General features: G+C 53.3%; 1 protein-coding gene across 5 annotated transcripts in view; it reads right to left on the minus strand.

The window, feature by feature from the left end:
• Positions 1-202: 202 nt before the first annotated feature.
• The window catches only part of CCNF (cyclin F), a 28,355-nt gene continuing 6,754 nt past the window's right edge, over positions 203-21,803 (minus strand). For 2 of the 5 annotated variants that reach the window (XM_075566405.1, XM_075566409.1), the window contains exons 3-17: positions 20,798-20,904; positions 19,804-19,871; positions 18,307-18,500; positions 15,464-15,517; positions 15,094-15,198; positions 14,369-14,446; positions 13,381-13,532; positions 10,758-10,922; positions 10,389-10,512; positions 7,559-7,739; positions 5,823-5,910; positions 5,431-5,530; positions 4,098-4,228; positions 2,945-3,117; positions 203-639 (exon numbers count right to left, since the gene is read on the minus strand). In XM_075566405.1, coding sequence (XP_075422520.1) covers positions 284-639; positions 2,945-3,117; positions 4,098-4,228; positions 5,431-5,530; positions 5,823-5,910; positions 7,559-7,739; positions 10,389-10,512; positions 10,758-10,922; positions 13,381-13,532; positions 14,369-14,446; positions 15,094-15,198; positions 15,464-15,517; positions 18,307-18,500; positions 19,804-19,871; positions 20,798-20,904 — 2,076 coding nt within the window. In that variant the 3' untranslated portion in view covers positions 203-283. Of the gene's footprint in view, positions 640-2,944; positions 3,118-4,097; positions 4,232-5,430; positions 5,531-5,822; positions 5,911-7,558; positions 7,740-10,388; positions 10,513-10,757; positions 10,923-13,380; positions 13,533-14,368; positions 14,447-15,093; positions 15,199-15,463; positions 15,518-18,306; positions 18,501-19,803; positions 19,872-20,797; positions 20,905-21,803 lie in introns of all 5 variants that reach the window. The other 3 variants (XM_075566404.1, XM_075566408.1, XM_075566407.1) reach the window with 2 other exon arrangements.

Genomic DNA, 21,803 nt, shown 5'->3' on the forward strand with positions numbered 1-21,803 from the left:
CCACCATTAGGTCAGGCTCAGGATATTCCTGCCTCAGCCCAAATCGGTTCTGAAGCAGGGATATCCTGAAAACCTGACCTGTTGGTGGCCCTTGAGGACACGAGATGGCCGCCTCTGATATATGGTTGATTGGGAGGGGCTTGGTGTTGTCACAGCCCATAGCAGCATAATATCCTCCATAATAATAGCGAGACGAGCTTCCTTCTTTAAATGACAAAAATATATATATTTCTCTTTAGAACAGGGGGGGTGGGGGGCGGGTCTTTACACGGGAGGCGAGATCTTACTCGCTGTGCTGCGCCTGGTTCTTCCGCTTCACCTGCCTGCGACCCGCCTTAATGTGGGGGGCGCAGGGCTGCGGGTACGGGATTGGCGCCAGCCTGCTGTGGGACAGTCCTGGGGTTGGGGTGAAGGCGAGACCGGCGGGAGAGGTGGTGGGGCTGCTCCCGCTGCTCACGGAGGAGTAGCCGGAGCTGTTTTCGGCTGGCGCTCTCGGGGTGTTGTTGGTGGGGTCGGGTTTGGGCAGTGGCAGGACGGGGTAGAGGGTGACGGGCGAGTCTTCGTCGCTGGAGTCGTGGCAGTGCGGGCGCTCCTCCGCGTTGAAGAGGGAGATGTCCAGGATACCGCTGGGTGCTGTGACTGCAGAGAGATGAAGAACAGTGAATAAAAGCAAGGGTGCCACCGAGCACAGGGCTCCAACACATACCGCAGCGCAGTACACGGGTGATTGACATAATATAGCAGGGTATGGGGAATCCCGGTCACCTCAAGCACCAACATATGTTCAAACACACAATTACTTGCACCTCTAATAATTATTCTGAGTTATATAGATTGTTTAGAAATAATAGAGGCGTCATCTCTCTAGCTCTCTCTCTGTATCTATATACACACAAATGGCCACAGCCAAGAGAGAGACTCGGCTGGCCACACCACAGAGACAGACAGCCACGCCACCACAGAGACAGACAGCCACACCACCACAGAGACAGACAGCCACACCACCACAGAGACAGACAGCCACGCCACACCACAGAGACAGACAGCCACGCCACACCACAGAGACAGACAGCCACGCCACACCACACCACAGAGACAGACAGCCACGCCACACCACAGAGACAGACAGCCACGCCACACCACAGAGACAGACAGCCACGCCACACCACAGAGACAGACAGCCACGCCACATTTTAATCCCCTTTATAGCTCGTTAATGTTTAGAAATGGCCCAAACACTGCGCTCATTTTGCAGCGGGACCGATTGCATTCTGATCCGATTGGCTGAAACATGCGTCCGACTTTCCAGTTTTGCACCACACACACTTGTTGAGCAGGGCGGGGGGAGAAGTTTTAGGGAAATTGTTTCTGGGTGCCAGGAGTTCCCCGCACACTGCCCTGTGTCCCACTGCACCACTTCCTGTTAAGGACACGTGACAAACAAAGCAGAAGCTGAGTACAGGCTCAGGGGACAGTGCGACATAGGGCAGCGGTGATCCTATATCGTTACTGTATCAACAGGAAGGGGCAAGCGGGGTGTGAAGAGACAGTCCTGCAAGGCCATGTTCTTATATAGGGGACCTCACCTTTATGGAGAATTAGTGGCTCAGTCAAGACACTGAGTGTGAATCAGGGGAGAGTAGGCAGTGGAGTTGGGGAACGCAGAAGTCACCAAAAATAAAACCACAATGGTGCAGATGGTCTGGAATCGGGATAATTTCCTAGAGATGATCTGTGAGGTGAGAGCTCACATTTCACTGGTAGATTAAAGCAGTTCCAAATCTCTGTTTGGTCGGATGAAATGTGAGAGGATAAGTCCTGGTCTGGGTGGGATAATATCTGGTGGTCCTCAATGGTGTGGTGCTGTCAGAGTAAGTAGAGGAGAGACGCCGGATCACAGAGGCAGCGCTTGGCAGCAGAGATCGGATCTCTCACATCTTTAGTTCTACATGCCGGTACCAATTGATTTTTATGTAAGTGCGTTTTTTCACCTTTTCTGTATAAATACGTTGTGGTGCAGATCGCACTGCGGTATGCCGCCTCTGCTTACTCCGAGAACACAGCACCATTGAGGACCACCAGTTATTAGCCCACCCAGACCAGGACTTATCCTCTCACATTTCATCCCCACATCAGCCCACCAGAGATTTGGAACTGCTTTAATCTACCAGTGCAATGTGAGCTCTCACCTCACAGATCATCTCTAGCAGATTATCCCGATTCCAGACCGTCTGCACCATTGTGTTTTTGTGTTTCATTTTTGGTGACTTCTGCGTTCCCCAATTCCACTGCCTACTCTCCCCTGGAGAGGGATCCTGGACTGTTTTTGGAGCTGCATTTAATATATCACCATAATCACTGTGCACTCATGTTGTTCTTTAAGAGCACTATTGCTCAAAATCACTGAACACTTTCTATATTGTATTATATCACTCATTTATATACTCCACAGTAGGAGCACCTTATTTTCCCTTTTTTTCATGTGAATCTGACAATCCTGGTTCAATTCCTGGTGTCGGCTCCTTGTGACCTTGGGCGAGTCACTTGATCTCCCTGTGCCTCAGGCGCCAAACACAGATTGTAAGCTCTGCAGGGGACTGTGCCTGTAACAATTGTGTGTGCTGCGTCCCGCGCGCTTTACTGTAATTGCGACGCGCTTTGTGTCCCATTGGGAGAAAAACACTGCCTGACATACGTTTAGGAAAAGGTTACGAGCTGTTCTTAACGCAGGAGATACCTCCTATAGTGTGTCTCTAATAAACCTGTACACGAGAGCATGGGGAGGCCAATCTATACTTCGATCCCCTCGGGCTGCTCTCTTTTGTGAGATCAGCGAGCCCCCCTCCCCTTATTAGGTCTTTGATAAGGACAGAGGTGGGACAAAGGGAAAGAAAGCCCTGTGCGTTTAACCTGGCCCTGCTCCTGGGTCCTAGGTGAAACTCACCATCTCCCTCCCGCTCACCCTCGCTCTCTCGGTCGCCCTCGTAGCCGGTGCAAGAGGAGTCCAAACTCCAGTCCAGGAAGTCCCCGAGCAGAGCCTCCTCCTGATTGGACAGCTCGGCCGTGGGCGTGGTTACGAAGCTGCCCCGGTCTTCCTGAATGTTGTCCTCCCTGCGCCTGGGGGGGGGAGAGAGAGCCATAGCCACGCCGGTCACTGGATGTGCCACGCAGGCTGGGTATACCTCCCACATAGCATCGCGCAATCCCACCTCCCGGAGAGCGTCACCAACACCAAGAATAACTCCCGCAGCGCATCACGCCATCCCAACTCCCCTGCAGAGCAGTGCACCTGCCACACCAAGAGCCTCCCGCAGAGCATTGCGCCATCCAACCTCCCCTGCAGAGCAGTGCACCTGCCACACCAAGAGCCTCCCGCAGAGCATTGCGCCATCCAACCTCCCCTGCAGAGCAGTGCACCTGCCACACCAAGAGCCTCCCGCAGAGCATTGCGCCATCCAACCTCCCCTGCAGAGCAGTGCACCCATTTAATAGCGACTAAACAGAAGTCATCTCGGAGAAGTATCTCAAGTATACCAAAATAATTGGTTTTGTTAAAAAGTGTGACCCCTTCCGTAAAGCAGCATTCCCGGTGACCGCACACGCACACACGCGCGCACGCGCACACACACACGCGCAAGCCGGAGGTCTCCGGAGCAGAACCGCGTTAGTTTCAGCACCGGGGAGCCTGTGCCGGGTAGATGGCGAAACTGATCTAAATGGAAAGGTTTATGTGGGGACGCCCTTTCTCATCTCCTAGAGCGGCCCCTTCCCACCTCTTTACTAGTGCTCCCCCACATCTGCAGAGCTATAGACCTAACCCAGCATTGACTCCTAGCACAGGGAGACCGTGTTCCCACGTGGTCGTGTCTCAGCCCGTGTCATGACATCTCTACGCCAAACTAATGAGCCAATTCGACTGAGTGAATCATTGCTCTGGAACAGATTAGCTGCTCTCGTGTCACCTCCCGGGGGAGCAGGACGGAGCGATGTGCTGCAGAGCGGAGTTCAGAAGAGGTTTCTGGCCAGGGTGGGGGTATCTGCCATGCTCTTGCAAGCTCATGGTACCCGGCATTTCTGAGATGCGCTGAAGCGCTTACCTCTTGGTCTTGTTGCCGGCGGGGGAGCACAGGAAGGGTTGGACGTCGGCAGCGCCGAGAGGGGACCCGGGGGGCTCTGTGTCCTGGTGGGGGGCTCCGAGCAGCGCACATAGCTGGCTGTGCTCCATCACCTGCTGACAACAGCAATCAGACTGTTACCTGAGCCAGGCACCCACTCCCAGCAGAGTGACCAGCAGCCAGGGGTCCATCACCTGCCAAACACACAGCCCGTCAGCAGGGCCACGGCACATGCACAGGGACCCTGAGAGCTGCGTGGGTTACGGGGGGCCCTCATGCACATGGAGTCACAGAGCAGCGCAGAGAAGCATACACAGGGAGTCTCATCCATAGACAAAGAACGCAGAGGTGTACAACAGAGCTATAGTAGACAAAGGCAATACCTAGACTTGCCATGCACCATGAGTCCCGTGTGTACAATGGCATCTGAAGGTGGTCCGTGTCACTGCCCAATCTCCACTGGAAGTGAACGGCTCAATACTATCCCTACGCATTTCACACGACCGATGCTTCATCAGGGGTTCCTCTGGACGTGTGAAACGCGTAGGGAGGGTATGTTCACTTCTGGCTACGTTCCGGTTCCGATTGAGCAGTGGAGGTTTGGCAGCGACGCCAACCACATTCGGATGCTATTTTATACACAGGACTGTTTCTTCCGGCGGCGCCCCAAGTATTTAAATTGGATTGCAAGTCTCTATACTGCGTTTTTCTACTATAAAACTGCCGTATAATCCCCGGCCGTGCTGCCATTTTTTTTTAGGTTGGAGATTGCGCGCGTGGGACCAGGATCGTCCTGTTTAGAGGAGAGGGGCGGCCTGCGGCTGCCCCTCACTGGATATAGAGGGCAATCTGCACATTCAAACTTTGGGTTTGTAGTCTCATCCATAGAACAGCCCACATGGGGGGGATACACACTGGGGAGGGGGTGGGATACACACTGGGGAGGGGGTGGGATACACACTGGGGAGGGGGTGGGATACACACTGGGGAGGGGGTGGGATACACACTGGGGAGGGGGTGGGATACACACTGGGGAGGGGGGGGGGGATACACACTGGGGAGGGGGTGGGAACCCCTGCACTGAGCCTGGTCATTCACACAGCAGCAAAGCAGCACAAACAGGGATTTACACAAAAGGTGCAAACGGGTCGCCCAAGCATCTCACCCCCCGGAGCAGCGCAACGGGAACACGAGTATCTCATTCAATACAGAACAACCCTAACCGATGCTTTTATAAAGCAATGAGCTGTGTTGTGAGGCAGCATCCCACGGGCTCGTACAACCACATCGTCCCGTCGCGGACACTCCGGCTCACCTTCTCCTTGCTGATCTCGTCGTACAGGTCATCCTGAAATCGCTGCTTCACCGCGGTCAGAGACACCTGCCGGTAGTCTTTGGGCGCATCGTCGTGGAAGCTAAATGGCAAGTGGTGAGAGGGTTAAGATAAATGGCAAGTGGTGAGAGGGTTAAGATAAATGGCAAGAGGTGAGAGGGTTAAGATAAATGGCAAGTGGTGAGAGGGTTAAGATAAATGGCAAGAGGTGAGAGGGTTAAGATAAATGGCAAGTGGTGAGAGGGTTAAGATAAATGGCAAGTGGTGAGGGGGTTAAGATAAATGGCAAGTGGTGAGAGGGTTCAAAACCGAGCCGACCTGCGCCGATGCGGAGGCCCTGTATGGAAGGGGCTCCGATACTGCGGCATGCTTACCATTTCTTGTGCAGGAGAAGCACGCTGGGGGTGAGACGTTCCAAAGTGAAGCCCGTACTCTCTGCCAGCTGAGCAGGCCAAGGAAGAGCTGTGGGCGAGAGGAAGCGGTAATCCCATCTGTACAACGTGCGTTGTGGTCACCAGGTCCACCGTGTTCATAGTGCCAAGACCTGCCCTTTGGCGAAGATTGGTGAACCATCCCTCAAAGTGGACTTGGCGATCAAAAGGGTTTATTCACAATGTTCGACATTGTGGGCTTAGTTAGTCGTGGACCTCTCCGAAACGTTGTGCGAGTGTTGGTTTCCCCACGCTCCAGCTCGCCTTGAACCCACAGCAGTATATCCATGTAAAAGTACGCGTCCTTCTCTAGTACTACCAAGATCCACCCCCTTTGTCATCCTCATTCTAACCGAGTTGGGCAGGCATCCTTTCAATACATGAATAGAGTGCTACGGCATGAAACGCGTAGGTGCGCTCATGCAGTCCTGTTGCTGAAGCCTGCAATAAACTGATCGGTCTATTTGGAGTTTGCCCTGATTTTTTTATCATGTCTGACCGTCGATGGCTGTGCTCTGCTACACACCATAACCTTGGATCTTCACATTCTCCAGGTTGCACGCCGTGGATGCCATAAGACGATGCACGTGGAAGTTAGCAGGTACCGGCCATAGTGCCCTGAATTATATCCTGTCACCAACTGGCATTGCTGTGTACACTGCCTAGTGTTTGGGTGTATATTTGTGTGTCCGTGTTAGTGGTTGTCAGGTGGACACCACTAGGTACATATCCCTCTCAGGCCTTATCAGTTTTATTATATATATTGGACATCCAATTAGCATCTGGGCATTGATAGACCTCATCAAGAAGTTGATTGCAGAGACACGTTTGATTTTGAGCACACTATACTCATACAACTTTTTTTTAGTACTACCAAGATCCACCCCCTTTGTCATCCTCATTCTAACCGAGTTTGGCGAGCATCATTTCAACACAGCTTAACCCAGGAGTGGCCAACTCCAGTCCTCAAAGGCCACTAACAGGCCAACCTGCTTCAGCATCGGTGGCTCAGTCAACGACGCCACCACCTGTGCTTAAACAGGCATATCCTGAAAACCTGAACTGCTGGTGGCCTTTGAGGACTGGAGTTGGCCAGCCCTGACCTAACTCATGTAACACCTTGTGTCCCACTGCTGAGTGACTGCCTGCGTGTGAGCCTGGGCCCCTGTGACTGGTGGGGGATCCCCGACTTCTGAGAGTAGGTTTCTGGCCCAGGCTGTGGTCAGCAGCTGAGGGCGGACAGCCAGCTGTGTGCGCAGCTCAGTAGTAATGTCACGGTCTGTAAAGCTGGTAAACCCGGCTGGAACCCGTGTCTGACCGTAACCGTGGGCAGCCAGTAAACTGATGTCAAAGCAGCAATCCCCTGCCCCTCATCTCCTGCTATTGTAAGCTCTGGGGACGCCCTGGAGCTTGAGATACACATCTTTGCAGTTTCTGGAGTTATTTCTCCTAGTCGGGGAAAACAAAATGGCCGCCACACCAGCTTCAGCCACAGTCATCACTGTGATGCCAGTGTGGCTCTCTAGCTCAAGACCCCGGTGTCCATCTTTGAGCAACTGGTAAAACCCCACAAATCTGGGGAAGCAAGGGTCCCCCGGGTTCAGTTTATTCAGGGCAGGGATTGCGGCTTTAAGACGCATGTCCGTACACGAGGTTCATGGAGTGGCTGGGAAGCTCACCTTGCTTGTGCAGTATCCTAGCCAGCAGCAGAGCGCTAGCAGCGAGCTGAGCCGGAGAATACACGGACAGCTCTGTAAACAGCAGGGACAGCTCCGAGATGTAGCTGCAGAGGTGAAGGGTGCTCCTGTCCAATGGGACGATGTGGGAGAGGACGTCTTTATAATCCACAACCGTGGGCACCTGAAGCGGCAGAGGAGGAGCGTTAACGGTTTCCCAATTATTAAAGCAGTGAAACACCCGGCACTACCCTTTCTAGTTATAGGCTTGAAGCAGGGGGTCTCTGGTCTGTAACTGTTACATAAGCCTAGAATATATATTATCTTTAACGGTGCATGTATATAATGTATACCCTGTTTATTTATGTAACTGTATTTGAAACCATCTATTATTCGTCTTAGCTCTATGCCCCGGACATACGAGAAAACTATGTTTGAGAGCGTTCTGCAGGTGCAGCAGTGTTAGGCCCTACAGACGGGCCACACCGTGACGTGGTTACAGGCGTCATACACGTTGGCTAAAGAATTGAACTAAATTACCCTTTCTTATAAGATACTAGCTGAGAGACCCGGCGTTGCCCGCGAGTTCAATTTCCCCGCTAGGAGGGGGGGGACGGACAATGGACAGGAGGGGGGGGGGGGGGGACAGTGGAAAGGTGGGGGGGGGGCGACGGACAGTGGACAGGTGGGGGGGGGGGGCGACGGACAGTGGACAGGTGGGGGGAGGGGGCGACGGACAGTGGACAGGAGGGGGGGCGGACAGTGGACAGGAGGGGGGGCGGACAGTGGACAGAAGGGGGCGGACGTGGACAGGAGGGGGGGGGCAGACGTGGACAGGAGGGGGGGCGGACGTGGACAGGAGGGGAGGGCGAAGTTGGACAGGAGGGGGGGGGGCACACACACCTTCTATACACTGCAGTGTTATACACAAGCACGGCAGTGAGAGAGCTCGAGAGCGCACACACACAAGCACGGCAGTGAGAGAGCTCGAGAGCGCACACACACACACAAGCACGGAAGTGAGAGCTCGAGAGCGCGCGCGCACACACACACAAGCACGGCAGTGAGAGAGCTCGAGGGCGCACACACACGGCAGTGAGAGCTCGAGAGCGCGCACACACACACACAAGCACGGTAGTGAGAGCTCGAGAGCGCGCACACACACAAGCACGGCAGTGAGAGCTCGAGAGCGCGCGCGCACGCACACGCACACACACACACACACAAGCACGGCAGTGAGAGCTCGAGCTCGAGAGCGCGCGCACACACACACACACACACACGCACACGCACACGCACACGCACGCACGCACGCACGCCAGTGAGAGCTTGAGAGGGGGGGCGGACGTGGACAGGAGGGCGGAGTTGGACAGGAGGGGGGGCACACACACCTATACACTGCAGTGTTATACACAAGCACGGCGGTGAGAGAGCTCGAGAGCGCACACACACACAAGCACGGCAGTGAGAGCTCGAGAGCGCACACACACACACAAGCACGGCAGTGAGAGCTCGAGCACACACACACACACAAGCACGGCAGTGAGAGCTCGAGCTCGAGAGCACACGCACGCACGCACGCACACACGCACGCGCGCACACACACACGCGCACACACACACACGCACGGTAGTGAGAGAGCTCGAGAGCACACACAAGCACGGCAGAAGAGAGAGCTCGAGAGAACACACACACACACACACACACACACACACACACACACACACACACAGAGTAAGGAGTTAAATACATTTGGAAACTCTGTAAAAAGGTTAATTACTGCGATCCAGCGATCCCATCACCGGGCACACTGAGCCTCTATTGCAAGTCATTGTGCTCAGTGATGAGATGCAGCATCTTCCCGGCTCACCAGCTCTGCAATCAGATGCTCATTCAATGCGGCAATGAAGACCAGCAAAGACTTTAGCGGCAGCGACCGGGGGGGGGGGGGGGGGGGGGGGGAATCTCCGCTAGTCAAAAACCCGACAACCGCAGCTTTCAAAGACACGCGGCAGAAACCGCCCGCAGCTCGGAGCAGAACAGGAGGAGATAACGCAGGCAAGGCACAGATTTATTTTATGTAAAGAGTAAGGGGCGAAGGGCAACGGGCGACGAGGCTAGACCCCTCCACCCCCTGCATACACAGGGCAACTTTTAGTGAGAGGAGACGCATGACTGCACCTTCCCAGAATTATTCGTGTGTGTCCATGCGAGTGTCTAGGGGCTGGCACTACCGTCTTGTGCCGTAGACAACTAAAATAGGATTGTAAACTCTCCAGAAGGCATTAAAGTGAGCCGTTAAGAAAATATTATATAGGTGGACACACTATTATATAGGTGGACACACGGGGTCGGACGTGTTCATTCCCGCTCTGGGGCCCCCTGCACATCGGAAGGCGAGGTTGGCATCTCTCTGCTGTTTGAAGGTCCCACATCACGCCGGCCAATAGGACACCGCAAGGGATGACGTCGCTGCTTCCTATTGGCCCGCTGGGACCTTTAAACAGGCACCACATTAATTTCCGCTCCGGGTCACCCGGGCTCCCTGCGATACTTACCTCTGCAGGTAACCTGGTACCACCCCACTGCCGGGGAAACAAAATGGAGATGGAAGAACCCAGAACGGAAATTGACGCGGTTCGATAATAACAAATAAAATGCCTGTTGGGTGGAACGCGGCTTTAAAGGGCTGGAGGGGGGCAGAGACCCTGCATCGTACAAACATTTTCAGGCTCTCATGTCATCTTAACCCCCCCCAACTCTATGTGGTGAACTGCAAAGGGTTAAAAAAAATTACAAAAAGGGATCAATTGTCTCCCCATTCGAAACCTACCCTGATCTTGCCCTCCAGGGCAGATATAATCTCCCCCATCATCCGGACGAGATCCTCGTACTTGTACGTGTTGTCCGTCAGCCACACGGCCTCCCGGATCGTCAGGATCTCTTTGCTGATAAAGCTGTGCACCCCCAAAAATAAAATAAATCATCGATCAACCAACTAACCAACGCATCATTTCCTCCACTGCTGCGCAGAGAGGACACGGCTGCTCGTGGCAGCGAAAGGGTTAAATCGCCCAGACCAGCCGCCGCTCTGTGACATTTGTTATCGGCCCGGTGCGATGTGACCCCTCTGCTGAAGAAGAGCCGCGGTTAGGTATGGAACGAAGCCCCTGCCCCTCCCGGGTAACAAGCTCGCACTCACCGTGTGCAGATGACCATGCAGGTGATCCCCACCAGCTGGAGACGGGCCCGGGGGACGCAGCGCAGCTTCAGGTACCGATCCACCAGGCCCACGGTCATGTGCAGGCAGAGGCTGGAGAAGTCCTTCATCGTGGCCACTTCCACCAGCCAGTCTATCAGGATGTACCTGGGGGAGGAGAAGGTGCGGACACACAGAGTTATACACCAACATAGAGAGATACACACACACACACACACACACACACACACACTGAGGAGGAGCGGCTCCGCGAGTGTCCTCCCGGGGTTCCAGCACGCGCTCTAGTCGCAACTTTCTTGGCGACTAGCGCGATAGAACAAAATCAAAATAAATATACACCCACATATATCCACCTATAGATGTACAGAGCCACCCACATATATCCACCAATAGATGTACAGAGCCACACACATATATCCACCTATAGATGTACAGAGCCACCCACATATATCCACCTATAGCTGTACAGAGCCACCCACATATCCATCTATAGATATACAGAGCCACCCACATATATCCACCTATAGATATACAGAGCCACCCACATATATCCACCTATAGATGTACAGAGCCACCCACATATCCATCTATAGATGTACAGAGCCACACACATATATCCATCTATAGATGTACAGAGCCACCCACATATATCCATCTATAGATGTACAGAGCCACCCACATATATCCATCTATAGATGCACAGAGCCACCCACATATATCCATCTATAGATGCACAGAGCCACCCACATATATCCACCTATAGATGTACAGAGCCACCCACATATATCCACCTATAGATGCACAGAGCCACCCACATATATCCACCTATAGATGTACAGAGCCACCCACATATATCCACCTATAGATGTACAGAGCCACCCACATATATCCACCTATAGATGTACAGAGCCACCCACATATATCCACCTATAGATGTACAGAGCCACCCACATATATCCACCTATAGATGTACAGAGCCACCCACATATATCCATCTATAGATGTACAGAGCCACCCACATATCCATCTATAGATGTACAGAGCCTCCCACACATATCCATCTATAGATGTACAGAGCCTCCCACACATATCCATCTATAGATGTACAGAGCCACCCACATATCCATCTATAGATGTACAGAGCCACCCACATATCCACCTATAGATGTACAGAGCCTCACCCACATATCCACCTATAGATGTACAAAGCCACCCACATATCCATCTATAGATGTACAGAGCCTCACCCACATATCCACCTATAGATGTACAGAGCCTCCCACACATATCCATCTATAGATGTACAGAGCCTCCCACACATATCCATCTATAGATGTACAGAGCCACCCACATATATCCCCATCTATAGATGTACAGAGCCACACACATATATCCATCTATAGATGTACAGAGCCACACACACATATCCATCTATAGATGTACAGAGCCACCCACATATATCCCCATCTATAGATGTACAGAGCCACCCACATATATCCCCATCTATAGATGTACAGAGCCACACACATATATCCATCTATAGATGTACAGAGCCACCCACATATATCCCCATCTATAGATGTACAGAGCCACACACATATATCCATCTATAGATGTACAGAGCCACCCACATATATCCCCATCTATAGATGTACAGAGCCACACACATATATCCATGTATAGATGTACAGAGCCACACATACTTGAAAACGAGAGGTAACTCTCAATGTATTACTTCCTGGTAAAATATTTTATAAATAAATAAATAAAATAAACACACACATATCCCCATCTATAGATGTACAGTCACACACATATCCCCATCTATAGATGTACAGAGCCACCCACATATATCCCCATCTATAGATGTACAGAGCCACCCACATATATCCCCATCTATAGATGTACAGAGCCACACACATATATCCCCATCTATAGATGTACAGAGCCACACACATATATCCATCTATAGATGTACAGAGCCACCCACATATATCCCCATCTATAGATGTACAGAGCCACACACATATATCCATCTATAGATGTACAGAGCCACCCACATATATCCCCATCTATAGATGTACAGAGCCACACACATATATCCATGTATAGATGTACAGAGCCACACATACTTGAAAACGAGAGGTAACTCTCAATGTATTACTTCCTGGTAAAATATTTTATAAATAAATAAATAAAATAAACACACACATATCCCCATCTATAGATGTACAGTCACACACATATCCCCATCTATAGATGTACAGAGCCACACACACACACACACACACACACACACACACACACACACACACACACACACACACACACACACACACACACGTGTGACATTGAATGGTGAACATGTCTTTACAACATTTGCTATTTACACTTTTTATAAACTCTTTATTCCTAAAAAGAAACAGGAGCCCAGAGCAACATGGCTGCTAAGCTGCTGCCACTTCCTGAGGAGCAGCCTTGGGAAGCACCACTTCCTCCCACTGCCCTGCTCAGGTCTTTATATGGGGACTGAATGCAAACTTCAAAATGGGCTCTTGGGAGTATTAGGCCACGTCCATAACCACCCTCTTGGCTGCCCGCTCACCGCATGGTATCGTTCATGCCCTTCTGCGTGGTAAAGATCTGTTTCTTGTTGATGGGGAGGGAGGACTGGAAGACTTGCGATACCAGCTCGGCAGGTCCCCGGTGCTCCTGCGCCAGCTGATTCCTGTGCCCGCAGGCCTTGGCCAGGGAGATCTGAAAGGCAGCAGGCATCGAAATGACCTACTCGCTGCGGTGTGAAAACGTATCATCCCAACGTGGACTGAAAGCGGCAGTCCAGGTTACACTTTGTTTTTAACACACACACACACACTTATTTTATTAAATCCGGCCGTTACAGAGAAATGAGCGTTTGAAATATTAAGGGCCCGGGAGGTTAAAATGGAGAGAGAGGGGAGGGGGAGGAGAGAGAGAGAGAGAGAAGAGAGGAAAGGATAGAGAAGAGAGGGGAGGAGAGAAGAGGTGGGGGAGGAGAGGTGGGGGAGGAGAGAGATTGTTTATATTTCTTTAAACAGGACGTGCTCAAGGGGCACGAAACCAACATGATCCCAGTTAAAATCTTACGCTTCTGCAGGGGATTCTGCGCTATGTCCCCCGAAGTGGAACGGTAAATTCCTTTATTCTATTAAATCACCCGGGTTCGTTAGCGAATCCCTAGCGGCCGAGACAAATACCATATACTAAAATAACCGTTCCCCCTCCACAGCCGGCGTCGCCGCTGGCGGATTCTCCGACTTCCTTTTGCTGCGGAAACTCACGGACATCGTCCTGGTTACCGAACCACCAACTACAGATGGAGCCAATATCCCGCGGCGCACGGGGGGGGGGGGGGGGGGGGAGGTGTTTGAAAGGGATGTAGATTGGTGGAGAGCGAGAGCCGCGGGAAACCAGCCGGGGAACGTTTAACGGGCTCAATCTTTATGGACCGAACTGAAAAGCACATATTAGGTTTGATGTCCCTTTGGTGGCGACACGAAGGCTGTTACAGGAGCGGAGACAGGCGCGGGATGGAGCAGCGAGTCGCGCGTTACCTGTGCGTCCCAGGATCCCCGTGCGGCGTAATCGCGCAGCTGCCGGAGGCTCTGTAGGTATCTGCCCGGATCGGATAACTAGGGAGAGGGGGGGATGGGGGGGAGGTTAGAAAGATATGCAGAGGGAGTCACTGCGCCACGTTCACAGAGACTAGGACGCAGATCCGAGCAAACAGGTTACCCATGTGCCCAATTGTCAGACATGATTGAGATAAGGGAGGAGAGCCCACCAGCAACCGAAATTAAGGGGGGGGGAGAGAAAAGAGAGAAAGCCTTAGCACCCAAATCTCGGGCAGGACGACACTCGGCACCTGAAACTAAGGGGGGGGGGTGGAGACCGCCCTCGAAACTAGGGGGGACAGGACGCACTCTCAGAACCCAAAACTAAGGAAGAACCTCAGCACGTAAAATGGGATGGGGGGGGGGGGGGAAGAGAAGAACCTCAGCACGTAAAATGGGATGGGGGGGGGGGGGGGGGAAGAGAAGAACCTCAGCACGTAAAATGGGATGGGGGGGGGGGAGAAGAGAAGAACCTCAGCACTCAGAACTAGGGGGTGGGTCCCTCACCACTGGAAACTACGCACAGCAGGGTACAGACACGGTTTAACGGAGCAAAGTTAACTCCTTAAACACCAAGACATGGGTGCGGAAGTCACCCATTTGCCAACAGTAAGTGGCAGCGCTTCCCAGTGCAGGGAGCGCAGGCAGCAGGAAGGGGCACTCACCGCGGTTTGCTGGCTGAATTCCCAGATGAGGTAGGAGCTGTGCAGGCAGCCCTGAGAGGCCGAGGTTTCAAACATCCCCAGCGCTTCCCTCTTCCGGTCCTCGTCCTGCAATGGGAAGGATCACAAGGGGAACAGGTTTTACCATCAGCTCGGAGAGAGACGGGAAGCGCTCCACTTCCCCAGGTCCACACACACTACTGGGGAAGCAGACCGGGCAAACACAGCACTATCACTGTAACGCTGGCGGGAGCTATAACAATATCCATGTATATGTGCCCACCCACACATGCCTATATACGGTTATATGTGCCCACCCACACATGCCTATATACGGTTAAATATAACGCACCACAGGGAGGCGGTGACTTACCTCAAACAGACTTAACACCTTTGCCAAACAATACTGGACAGATCCCCGGAGAGCCTTAAAAACAAGAAGAGACACAGCGGGGGCATGAAGCCGGGGGAGGGCAGTATGAGGTAGGGAGTAGCACAGTAATGGCGGGAGGCTGGGAATGCATTGTAATGAGAATGGTTATTATTACGCCTGCAAACCTCTGCAATACACCGACACATCACATCAACAGGCTGCCTCGCCCCACAAGCGCAAAGCGCCATCAGATAGTGACGGTTCCCATGCTGCCTCGCCCCACAAGCGCAAAGCGCCATCAGATAGTGACGGTTCCCATGCTGCCTCGCCCCACAAGCGCAAAGCGCCATCAGATAGTGACGGTTCCCATGCTGCCTCGCCCCACAAGCGCAAAGCGCCATCAGGTAGTGACGGTTCCCATGCTGCCTCGCCCCACAAGCGCAAAGCGCCATCAGATAGTGACGGTTCCCATGCTGCCTCGCCCCACAAGCGCAAAGCGCCATCAGGTAGTGACGGTTCCCATGCTGCCTCGCCCCACAAGCGCAAAGCGCCATCAGATAGTGACGGTTCCCAGGCTGCCTCGCCCCACAAGCGCAAAGCGCCATCAGGTAGTGACGGTTCCCATGCTGCCTCGCCCCACAAGCGCAAAGCGCCATCAGATAGTGACGGTTCCCATGCTGCCTCGCCCCACAAGCGCAAAGCGCCATCAGGTAGTGACGGTTCCCATGCTGCCTCGCCCCACAAGCGCAAAGCGCCATCAGATAGTGACGGTTCCCATGCTGCCTCGCCCCACAAGCGCAAAGCGCCATCAGATAGTGACGGTTCCCAGGCTGCCTCGCCCCACAAGCGCAAAGCGCCATCAAATAGTGACGGTTCCCATGCTGCCTCGCCCCACAAGCGCAAAGCGCCATCAGGTAGTGACGGTTCCCATGCTGCCTCGCCCCACAAGCGCAAAGCGCCATCAGATAGTGACGGTTCCCATGCTGCCTCGCCCCACAAGCGCAAAGCGCCATCAGGTAGTGACGGTTCCCATGCTGCCTCGCCCCACAAGCGCAAAGCGCCATCAAATAGTGACGGTTCCCATGCTGCCTCGCCCCACAAGCGCAAAGCGCCATCAGGTAGTGACGGTTCCCATGCTGCCTCGCCCCACAAGCGCAAAGCGCCATCAGATAGTGACGGTTCCCATGCTGCCTCGCCCCACAAGCGCAAAGCGCCATCAGGTAGTGACGGTTCCCATGCTGCCTCGCCCCACAAGCGCAAAGCGCCATCAGGTAATGACGGTTCCCAGGCTGCCTCGCCCCACAAGCGCAAAGCGCCATCAGGTAGTGACGGTTCCCATGCTGCCTCGCCCCACAAGCGCAAAGCGCCATCAGATAGTGACGGTTCCCAGGCTGCCTCGCCCCACAAGCGCAAAGCGCCATCAGGTAATGACGGTTCCCATGCTGCCTCGCCCCACAAGCGCAAAGCGCCATCAGATAGTGACGGTTCCCATGCTGCCTCGCCCCACAAGCGCAAAGCGCCATCAGATAGTGACGGTTCCCAGGCTGCCTTGCCCCACAAGCGCAAAGCGCCATCAGATAGTGACGGTTCCCATGCTGCCTCGCCCCACAAGCGCAAAGCGCCATCAGGTAGTGACGGTTCCCATGCTGCCTCGCCCCACAAGCGCAAAGCGCCATCAGGTAGTGACGGTTCCCATGCTGCCTCGCCCCACAAGCGCAAAGCGCCATCAGGTAATGACGGTTCCCATGCTGCCTCGCCCCACAAGCGCAAAGCGCCATCAGATAGTGACGGTTCCCAGGCTGCCTCGCCCCACAAGCGCAAAGCGCCATCAGATAGTGACGGTTCCCATGCTGCCTCGCCCCACAAGCGCAAAGCGCCATCAGATAGTGACGGTTCCCAGGCTGCCTCGCCCCACAAGCGCAAAGCGCCATCAGATAGTGACGGTTCCCATGCTGCCTCGCCCCACAAGCGCAAAGCGCCATCAAATAGTGACGGTTCCCATGCTGCCTCGCCCCACAAGCGCAAAGCGCCATCAGATAGTGACAGTTCCCATGCTGCCTCGCCCCACAAGCGCAAAGCGCCATCAGATAGTGACGGTTCCCAGGCTGCCTCGCCCCACAAGCGCAAAGCGCCATCAGATAGTGACGGTTCCCAGGCTGCCTCGCCCCACAAGCGCAAAGCGCCATCAGGTAGTGACGGTTCCCATGCTGCCTCGCCCCACAAGCGCAAAGCGCCATCAGGTAGTGACGGTTCCCATGCTGCCTCGCCCCACAAGCGCAAAGCGCCATCAGATAGTGACGGTTCCCATGCTGCCTCGCCCCACAAGCGCAAAGCGCCATCAAATAGTGACGGTTCCCATGCTGCCTCGCCCCACAAGCGCAAAGCGCCATCAAATAGTGACGGTTCCCATGCTGCCTCTCTCTTTTGTGGCTACATTTTAATACACCTTGTCACTTTTCTATAAAATAGGAAATAAATGTATCTGATGTGTGGGGAGGGGACAAGTGGGGATGTGGTGTGTGTGGGATCACACACACACACACACACACACACACACACACACACACACACACACGTAATCAAGTTTTAATTTGCAGGCAACAGACACTTGTCAGGCCCCATTCAGACCTTTATATTAATAAAGGACTAAGGGCCTTCATCTTGATGGTGTCACGACGGGGACCGAAACGTCCACCCGGCCTGCACATAGAAAGATGTGTTACATTAAGACGAATGTGCCGGTTTCCCGTTACAGGATGTCTTCCGTTTGTTCCGGACACCGCGCTGTATTCACGCCATTGCTGTGCATGTAACGTGCCACTGAATGGTTTCTTTTGACTTACCCCCGTCCCATCCCCGCACTCCTTCAGGCTGTCAAACACCACAGCCTTACAGCAGCTTCCCGTGGAGGACCAGGGCGGGCGGATGAAGAGCCAGACGAAGGGGGCAGCTCCGGTGTTCAGACGCTCTGTCAGGCTGAAGAAGTGCGATGCCTTCAGTCCGTTCACCTCCGCCCGGCCGTCGTCCGATACGGACACTGAGGAGGGGCAGAGAAGGCAGGGGCGTGAGAGACAGGCATCCTGGGGCAGTCTCAGACCTCATCTTTGGGTGTCACCCCACAAGTCTTCTCCACTCTGCCCATGACTACCTCATGTTCTTCACCTCCGAAATACCTCCCGGGCTGCACCCAACCCTGGAACCCACCACCCTGCACTGACAGACTCTCCCCTATGCCACGTACGTTTAAAGGCCTCTTTAAACAACTCACGGGGTAATTCTATACATGCCAACAGGATGAAGATGTACAAATATTGCACACCGCTATTGTTCATGTGAAAGCCGCCTGCCCGCGAGTCAAGAAATGATCAATTTCACGTTACAGAAGATTGAAGACTCACAATATAAATAAAATGAAAGATTTACACAAGAGGAAACTCACTGGATTAGAGAGGCGAGCCAAGCAGGCGATGATTTATCTAAACATAGGATGGAAGCAGGGGTCTCATTACTCCGCTCCGGAGATACTCACCTCCCTAGGGGGCGCCGGCAGCACGCATCACGTAATGGCAGAGTTTCAAAACTCCCGCACCCTGCGGACCAATAGGAAGCCGCGACGTCATCTGGTGGTGGCTTCCTATTGGCCCGCGAGACGCTTGCAGGGTACCGGCACCGCCTAGGGAGGCAATTATCTCAGGAAGCAGGGGGTCCCCCGAGCTGAAATGAATGGGGTTCGGCTCCAAAGACCCCCTAGCTTTGATGCTAAAGAAAAAAAAAATGTACAAAAAAAGGAGAAGAAATCGCTTGGATGGCTCCTTAAAGTAAATAAATGAATTGATTAAAGCCGTAACATGGATAATGGGACAGCTCGCTCCCATAAATCAGCTCTACAATGCACATTTTCACAGGGCCACAGCGAAAGAATCACCACATTCAAAATCCAATGTGGTTTTTAGTGATAAATCAATGGTTATATCGAACTTAACGACATTTTTTTAATAATTATTCCACACCCATTCTTTATGCCTTTTTAATGTGTATCAACCTATTAAACTTCCTTGCTAAAGCATCCGTTTAGGAAGTCACAGGCACGTCCCTACTGAAATAGGCGGCCATATTGCGAACCCGGGACAGCAGGATCGTCGCCGATCGATCACGGGAGAACGGATCAATCGGCAGCTTAGGTAATGGCATCGCCCTAAACTGTTAGAAGCGCTGCATTTAGTAGAACAAAAAGAAAAAAATAAATGCGGGCGTGAGCCAATACCCCCCTTCCCCCACTGTAGCACGATGAAGCCCCCCCGGCTTTTTGGCGAGAACCCCACCGGATATAAAACACTTACACCCCTCGTTGTACAAGTACGCGATCCCCAGCTTCACGCAGGCTTCGAAGTTACCGCACTCTGCCGCCCTGGGGGAAGAAGAGGCGAAATTAGGCCGGTGTTTCTTAACCTTCTTTTCTACAGGTTCCCCACCCCCACCCCCCCTACTGAGATCATCCAATTTCTGGGGTCCCACCCCCGCCATTTGTTCAGTTGCAAGAAAACTGGGGTAAGAACGTTAAAATAAGTATTTAATCACAATATCATTGTTAAAGCCAAAAACGGCCGTGTTTTCAGAGTGACGCTTTGACGTTTATAAACAAACGTCATTGTAACATTTGTGCGCTTTTTTTTAATTTACATAGGATGGAAGCAGAGCGTCTCTGGGGCTGAACCCCATTCATTTCAACTCCGGGGACCCCCTGCTTACAGAGATACATACCTCCGTAGGGGGGGGCCGATAACCGCTCAGTTAGCAGGGTTCATTTAAGGGCGGAGTTACAAAGCTCCCATGTCCTGTGGGCCAATAGGAAGCCGTGACATCATCATGTTCGACTTCCTATTGACTGGGTGCGTTAAAGTTTTGCCGCGATACTGGCAGCCCCTTCGGAGATCTGTATCTCAGAAAGCAGGGAGTCCCCAGAGCTGACATTGAAGGGGTTTAGCCCCGGAGACCCCTGATTCAATCCTATGTTAAAAAAAAGAATTTAAAAAGCGCATAAATTGCTCCTTTAAGGCCAATCTGAGGCACCCATGGGTGGCATGACGCCCTGCTTAAGACTCCCTGCATTAGGCACTGCAGATATCCACCCACTTTCCATGGATAAGCTTTGGGCACCCAACGTTTCACGGGCACCCAACGTTTCACCAGCACCCACGCCTCATCTTCCCAAACCAGCTCTAAAAAGAGATTACAAAAATAGGTGCAAGCCGTCTATATTTAATCCTGCTTCGGAAATTTGGTGCACTTTGGTCCGAAATGGGGCGGCAGCTTAAACGATGCCGGGACAGTTACCTTTCGAAGAGCTGCAGGTTTTCTGGAGAAGGCCAGACGTCTTGGAAGCCGGCACGGGCCCAGACGCTGCTGTGAGTGTCCACCAGGGACTTCAAGTGAGGGTCCACCTGAAACAGGTGAGTGAGACAGTGAGGAGCGGCACGGACCGATGTGCGCGCGCCGGGGAGGAGCAAGAGACTTCCAAAACCCAACGGCGGAAGCACACTACGAGGAACAAGGAACACGTATTGCTCACATCAATGCAAATCGCCAACGTTTCGGCCCACACACAAGGTCTTCCTCAGGGAGGAGCAGTCACTTTATACGACTCGCGTTGCGAGAGGAGACGTTTCCGCCCCTGTGAGCGCCACCCCTTTGTCACGGGAAGGGGAGGCGCCGTCTAGTGATAAGCTCTGGAGCGGGCACACCCTGTTCTAGTCCCGGGGTCAGTCATTTATCATGTACTGCAGCTCAGACATCAAAAAATAATAGGGACGGAATTACGGAATTATATACAGGAATAAAAAGAGGGGGACACGAAAATACTTGTATTGGGGTTGGGCGCGTTATGATTTGCAACGGGTGATTCTAGGCTAAAATGCAAAAAATGCCAAAAAAAATAATTATGGTCAGAATCAAAATGGTGGTGAAAATATGCACCCGGTTCTATGCCGACTTTTTGAACAATCTTTGGTATTGAATTCGTGAACTGCAGTTGAAATGGTCAAATATAAAATCAGAAACCTATTAATCATTAATCTGCGAGGCCGGGGGAGACGGGCGGCGCAGAGGGGGGGAGACGGGCGGCGCAGAGGGGGGGGGGGGGGGGAGACGGGCGGCGCAGAGGGGGGGAGACGGGCGGCGCAGAGGGGGGGAGACGGGCGGCACAGAGGGGGGGAGACAGGCGGCGCAGGGGGGGGGGGAGACGGGCGGCGCAGAGGGGGAGAGACGGGCGGCGCGAGGGGGGGAGACGGGCGGCGCGAGGGGGGGAGACGGGCGGCGCAGAGGGGGGGAGACGGGCGGCACA

This window comes from Ascaphus truei, chromosome 11, assembly GCF_040206685.1.
Source record: "Ascaphus truei isolate aAscTru1 chromosome 11, aAscTru1.hap1, whole genome shotgun sequence".
In the NCBI taxonomy this organism is placed as follows: domain Eukaryota; kingdom Metazoa; phylum Chordata; class Amphibia; order Anura; family Ascaphidae; genus Ascaphus; species Ascaphus truei.